Genomic DNA, 6,918 nt, shown 5'->3' with positions numbered 1-6,918 from the left:
CCTACAGTGATCCTTGCAGACAGGAAGATCTGGGCCAGTGCGATATCCTTGTAGAACCACCACCTCCTACCAAGGATTTCAACACCAAGGAGCCACTTCTGAAAGAGGTCCAGGAGGTTGTGAAGAAGGCCAGAGCTAGCTCAGCTCCCGGACCAAGTGGTGTCCCGTATAAGGTCTACAAGAACTGTCCATTGCTACTCAAGCGACTCTGGAAGATGCTAAGGGTCAAATGGAGGAGAGGGAAGGTGGCTCAGCAGTGGAGATTTGCTGAAGGTGTCTGGATCCCCAAAGAGAAGGATTCCAAGAAGATCGACCAGTTCAGGATAATCTCACTGCTGAGCGTGGAAGGAAAGATCTTCTTCAGCTTAGTAGCAAGGCGTCTGGCGGACTTCCTCTCCAGTAACAACTACATAGACACGTCGGTGCAAAAGGGAGGGATCTCAGGAGTACCGGGGTGTCTAGAACACACTGGAGTGGTGACTCAGCTCATCCGGGAAGCCAGGGAGAACAAGGGAGACCTCACTGTGTTGTGGTTAGACCTAGCCAACGCATATGGCTCCATCCCACACAAGTTGGTCCAGACCACCATGACCAAACACCATGTGCCACACCACGTTGTGGACCTGATCCTGGATTATTATGACCAGTTCAGGATGAGGGTCACTGCGGGAGAAGTAACATCAGAGTGGCACAAGTTGGAGGTGGGGATAATCACAGGCTGTACCATCTCTGTGACCTTGTTCGCGCTGGCGATGAACATGATTTTGAAGTCTGCGGAGCCAGAGTGCCGGGGCCCACTGACCCAATCAGGGACGCGCCAGCCCCCAATCAGGGCGTTCATGGATGACCTGACAGTCACCACAGAGTCCGTGCCAGGATGCAGGTGGATCCTCCAAGGGCTGGAGAGACTCATCCGCTGGGCTCGGATGGGATTCAAACCAGCAAAGTCCAGATCTCTCGTGGTGAAGAAGGGCAAGGTCACGGAGAGGTTCCGTTTCAACATCGAAGGGTCAATGATACCATCAGTCTCAGAGAAGCCGGTGAAGAGCCTGGGCAAAGTCTTTGACAGCAGCCTCAAAGACTCCTCCTCTGTCCAGGCAACCTGCCAGAAACTGGACAGCTGGCTTCGAGCAGTGGATAGATCTGGCCTCCCGGGCAAGTTCAAAGCGTGGATATACCAGCATGGTATATTGCCAAGGATACTCTGGCCGCTACTTGTGTACGAGGTCCCTATCTCCACTGTGGAGACCCTGGAAAGGAAAGTCAGTACCTGTCTCAGGAGATGGTTGGGGTTGCCCAGAAGCCTCAGCAACATCGCCCTCTATGGGAACACCACAAAGCTCCGGTTGCCCCTGAAGTATTTGGAAGAGGAGTTCAAGGTGACACGGACACGAGAGGTGCTGATGTACAGAGACTCAAGGGACCCAAAGGTGGCCCAGGCAGGGGTGGTGGTGAAGACCGGAAGGAAGTGGAGTGCCCAGGCAGGTGTGCTGGACGCAGAATCACGACTGCGTCACAAAGATCTGGTGGGAGTGGTGGTCCATGGCAGAGCAGGCCTGGGGATGTTCCCAACACCACCTCGTCACAGGGAGTGTAAGGGGAAGGAGAAGCGCAGGCAGATACAGGAAGAGGTCAGGACTGCCGTGGAGGAAGGAAGGACAAGCAGAGCGGCTGGTCTGAGGCAGCAGGGGGCCTGGACCAGATGGGAGCATGCCATGGACCGTAAAGTCACCTGGACGGATCTCTGGCAGAGTGAACCACACCGCATCAGCTTCCTGGTCCGGGCAGTTTATGACGTCCTACCTAGCCCAGCGAACCTCTTCACCTAGGGGAAAGTGGAGACCCCGAACTGCCAACTGTGTTCAGGAAGAGGCACTCTTGAACACATTTTGAGCTGCTGCCCAAAAGCGCTCGGCCAGGGCCGTTACACCTGGCGTCACAACCAGGTACTGAAGCCGATTGCAGAAGCCATCAGCAAAAGGATCAGCAGCTCTGGCCGAGTGCGCAATAACACCTGCGCAATCGCTTTTGTCAAAGCAGGAGATCAGCCAAAGGCAGGTCGTAAAAAGCCATCAGCCGATGATTTGTTTGAGTGTGCTAAACTACAGGAGTTAGAAAAGAAAATTGGCATTGCGGAAGAGAAACTCAAAAGTAGTATGTCCTCAGAAAATGTAACAACCCTAACCAAGCTAAAATACGATTATAACCTAATTATGACCCAGAGGGCAGAATTCTCCCTATTCCGGGCGAGACAGAAATATTTTGAAGAGGGGGACAAGGCCGGGAGATTACTCGCTAGATATATAAAACAGAGGGAGGCAATGAGCGCAATCCCCGTCATTAGGGGAAGTGATGGTCGTTTCGGGAGTTTTATGACCACCTGTATACTTCCGAGACGGAAGTTGGCAGGGAGGAGATTACCACTTTTCTTTCTACCCTCGACTTACCGAGGCTGTCTGATGATCAGGTTAAAGGTCTTGACCTGCCCATTACTGTATTTGGCCTGGCAGCTGTATTGTTTGCAGCGAACTTGTTTGGCTGTTTGCTGGCTAGCTTAGCCTTTAGCTGTCTGGTTAGCCACATATGGCTGACTTGGCTGCTAGCTGCCTGGCCAGCTGCGGCTGGATATGGACTAACGCTGCCGGGCTGAAGAGGCGCTCTTTTTTTTTCTCTCTCTTTTTTCATCCGGACATTATATTTACGTAACGTTTAACCTGATTACTATATTGCTTGTTGTTTGACCTATTTCATTTCTATTTCTATTTTTTTTTGGACATGGACACAATAGTCTGGGCTGGCTGGGCTGTTAGCTGGCCAGCTAGTCCATTGGCTGGTTAGCTGCAGCTTGGCTGAGACGGCAACACTTTTTGGTGTAACGCCTTTTTTTTCTCTCTTTTCTTGTCATCTTCTCACCTTCCCTCCCTAATTGTTTCTAGCCCAACAGCTATATTGTTATATGGACTAACCCGGCTGTGGTTGATTGGCTAGCTTTGACGCCGGCCAGCTTCGGCTGGGTTGAGAGGACGAGTCCGGTGCATTTCTTTTCTGTTCCTTCGCTCAGACACTGCTCCCCCCCCCCTTTTTTTAAAGGAGACACACCATGAATTCACTCTTTTTAATTTTTTTGGTAATTTTTGGGCTCCCCAGTGTCTCTTGTACCCCAAAAAATATATTTTTTTTAACATTCAGTCATTCATTCTCATTTCAGAGATTTTCAGAATGGGCGTGTCTGAACAGGCCAGCTCAGAAATGGCATGTTTGCTTACATCACGAAACTTTCTGCCCATGTATTTTGACAGACAGAATTGGTCAGTAGCACCCCTCTGCCCAACAGGACGTTTTGGTATTGCAGCTGAAAGTGCTTTATAAGCTTGAGAGAATTGACTTGGGATGAGTATATCTGAGTGTTGATTTAGGCTCAAACCTTTTGAAAATGGTTTGAGGGACATACACCATATGATATTAAATATCAAATATTTTTTTTAAATTCATGGTGTGTCTCCTTTAATATATATTTCAGCGTTTCAATTTGCTTGTTTTTGTCACAGCATTAATATGTGTGTTTTTTTTTAACAGACATTTGTTCCTCTGGCTAGGTTTAATTCGGCTAGGTTTAATTCGGTATACAACAGCTGACTACTTTTGTGTTTTGCTCCTTTTCTATTTTTGGGTACATCAGACTAATAATATCCCCTGTAGGAGTGTTGATTGTCTAGCTTACATGGTTTTGGGCCAATCTTTTATTTGGTTTGATTACAGACATTTCCCCTTTCTTTCCTTGTTATTACCTGATGGCTTGACTTTACTTGAATCTACGTGCAAATTGTACATGTTTATAATATCAGGGAATACTACTCAGGCTTGTTGGTTCCGCTTTATCTTTGTTTGTTTTTGTTTGCATAAATGTTGTTAATTATATGTTACACTTTCCTTATTTTCCTTTATAATAGCGATGAATCTGTCTAGTTTTTTGGATTGATATTTGTATGTGCTTTGTGCTGTATGCTGTGTGTGTGATGGAGCCTGGTGCATGAGCATTATGCTCGTGCGTTGGGCTTTGCTGTACATACAGCGGCTGACTTGCCCTGTGTTTTGGCCCCCTTTTTCTTTTTTTGTGTTTTTGTGTGTATTTGCTTACATCAGACTAGCAATACTCCCATTAGGAGTGTTGATTTTGTATACTCCATGGCTGTGGGCCAATCACTTATTTAAATTGACTACTATTACAGACATTCCCCTTTCTTTCTATGTAAACTAATGGCTTGCTTTTATTTTGAATTCCACACTTCTTTATACGACTTCTTTACCTTTTTTTTGGGGTACTTTTTCCACCAATGGCCGTGTAAACAAACACACCATGTCATTTACGGCTAAACATTGCTCTCAAGCTTTGATCAACACTTCCCGTTGTTTTCTGTGGCGACCGCGTTGTGATGCTATATTCACACATTTTGCTGGGGACCCCCTGGAACCCCCTCAAGGACCCCTTGAGAACCAATGGCCTAATGTGTGTCCACTGACCCCCCCCCCAGTGCCTGACAACCCCCTCCTGGACACTGGGTGTTGTGTCATGGGCCAAGCCTGTCTAGGGGTCCAACAGTTAATCAAACTAATCAATTCAATCGATTATAAAAACGATTTTGATAAAAAAAAGCTAATTAAATGTTGCTTTTTCTTCTTTCAAAATGTTTTAAAAACCGAAAAAAGTTGCCGATCTTGAAGACATATATATATGCATTAAATATGGCTTAATGTGTTCAAAAATAGGCATCGATAGAAAAACCACTACAAAAATAACCGATAGTTGAGTCCCTAAATCTGGTTCAGACATGGAGTCTGCCCTGCCCCACACTTTACATGCCGTTGGAATTGGTCTTGCTCTTCTGGGCTGCGTCCGTCGCCTCCTTGGCCACAAGGACCTCAGCAGGAGTCAGAGATTTGTTGTCCGACAGCGAAGGAGCCACGTCCCTCATGTCCTCCTCCCCCGCTCTGTCTGTGACGACCGGGGCGGGGTCGGCCAAAACGTCAGCAGCAGCAGCAGCAGAGGCCGAGGGCGGTGTGCTGCTGCTCACTTCCGTACTCGCCGCAGCAGGAGGGTGACAGTTCTTCAGCTTGGGCACAGGGGGGATGACGGGGACTTTAGGTTTGAGTTCCGTCAGGTACATGGCCCTGCACAGCAGCAGGGACGGAGGCACGTTCTCGTTCAGGTGCAGGTCCAGCCACTGCTGCAGCTGCCGGCGCAGCTGCTCGGCGGTGAGCCCCACGGAGCGCATCCCGCGGTGGTGGCACGCCGCCTGTAGCTCCGACGTGTCCAAGGCCGCGGCGCCGCCCTCCGCCACGATCACCTCGTCGTCCGCCTTGATGGACGCCAGCTCCGCCAGCAGCCGCGAGCGCAGCAGGTTGTTGGTGCCGATCGGCTGCATCTCCAGCAGCTTGCACATGGCCACCAGCTGGGGGCGCTCCAGGTGCTCCAGCGTGGAGAACCGGGCCGTCTCGCCCGTTCCCGTGTGGCCGTTGCCGTTCCTGATGGCCAACTCGCCGATGGTCTCCTGGAGGAACCGGGACAGCTCCAGCTTCACGGCCTGAGCCTTGCTCTGCTTCCGCTCTTTCTCCGACTCCGTCTCGAAGGTGGAGGGCAGCATGCCCGGGAAGAGCTTGATGAAGACGGGGAGCAGGAGCTCCATGAAGGGGACAATGAGGAAGGGCACGAAGGGCACGAGACGGAAGAGGTCGGCGCATGTCCTCATCAGCCTCCTTCTCTCCCGGCGCGTGAGAACCTCTCCCTGCAGCAGCTGCCACACCATCGCCCCGGCCACCCTGGTGTCGATGGCCAGGAGCCGAAATCCGTGGTAGTAGTGCTTCAGCTCGTCCACGGCCCTCCGATACATAGACCTTCTCACCGGCGCCCTCTCCTGCACCGGAGGGTGATCGAGAGCCTCGGTAGGAGGCTTAGGCTGAGGAGGCTGTTCGCCCGAAGGTTTCTTATCGTGGAACCAAGCGGTAGAGCTGTGCAGCGAGCGGGTTAGCAGGGTGGGGCTGTGAGGGGCCCAGTGGGTGTGGTGGGGGGTATTGAGGCAGTGGTAGGGGTGGTAGGGGTGGTAGGGGTGGTAGGGGTGGCCGAGGTGCGAGGTAAACCTGGCTGGGTACGAGGAGGTTACACGGCTGGTGCATTCTATGTAGGCTTTGGAAGAGAGAGACGGACCGACGTCTCTCTTGGAGAGCAGCAGATCCTCAGCGATCCGCGGTAGTAGTGCTCCTCTCGATCTTGTGACCGCAACGAGCACCCGGGCACTCAAAGCCATTGCCATAGCAGAGATATTCCGCGGTGGTATCCTCCAGCATCAATGCCCGGGCCTATGGGTGCAGACTGGCATTGTATAAGGCTTCTCTGTGAACGGGAACAATTGGTTTGATAATGGCCGTGCGATAAAGGCTGTAATGTCACCGGACCTTTGAATCGTTTAGCTCTGCCATATTTCTGTTTGATTCCAGGATGGATGTATGGGTTATACAGCTCTGTCTCTCACTGCATTCAGCGTAGAGGATAAGTACTGGCTACCGTGACGTGGAGTGACGTAGTTGTGCCTCTCAGCCAATCACGTGAGGTTCTGATTGTAATGGCATATATGGCTTTTCCATATAGAGAGCACCGAAGTCTGGCGTAATTTACGCATCAAACATTCTAGTACTTTTACTTTTGGTACTTTAAGTATATTTTGATGCCAATACTTTTGTACTTTTACTCAAGTAACATTTTGAACAAAGGCCTTTAACTTGTAACAGAGTATTTTTTTGTGGTATTGCTACTTTTACTTAAGTAAAGAATGTGAGTAGTTTCCACCACTGTGTCAGAGTCATAGTGTCGGGGCTTTTGTCAGAGTTCCCGTCTGTCTGTGTCTCTTTTGTGCCCATATATGG

The 6,918-nt window shown here is 50.2% G+C and overlaps 1 protein-coding gene across 1 annotated transcript; it reads right to left on the bottom strand.

The window, feature by feature from the left end:
- Positions 1–4,853: 4,853 nt before the first annotated feature.
- On the bottom strand, positions 4,854–6,302 carry LOC311034077 (LETM1 domain-containing protein LETM2, mitochondrial-like; the record flags this gene model as incomplete). The annotated part of the gene is made up of 1 exon (XM_084041820.1): positions 4,854–6,302. The coding sequence occupies one exon, from the start codon at positions 6,300–6,302 to the stop codon at positions 4,854–4,856; it is 1,449 nt and encodes a 482-aa protein (XP_083897946.1).
- Positions 6,303–6,918: the final 616 nt, after the last annotated feature.

Source organism: Gymnoscopelus microlampas, assembly GCF_963454915.1.
Source record: "Gymnoscopelus microlampas genome assembly, chromosome: 18".
In the NCBI taxonomy this organism is placed as follows: Eukaryota; Metazoa; Chordata; class Actinopteri; order Myctophiformes; family Myctophidae; genus Gymnoscopelus; species Gymnoscopelus microlampas.
Note: the sequence above shows the minus strand (reverse complement) of the source record. Positions and strands in the feature narration are given on the sequence as shown.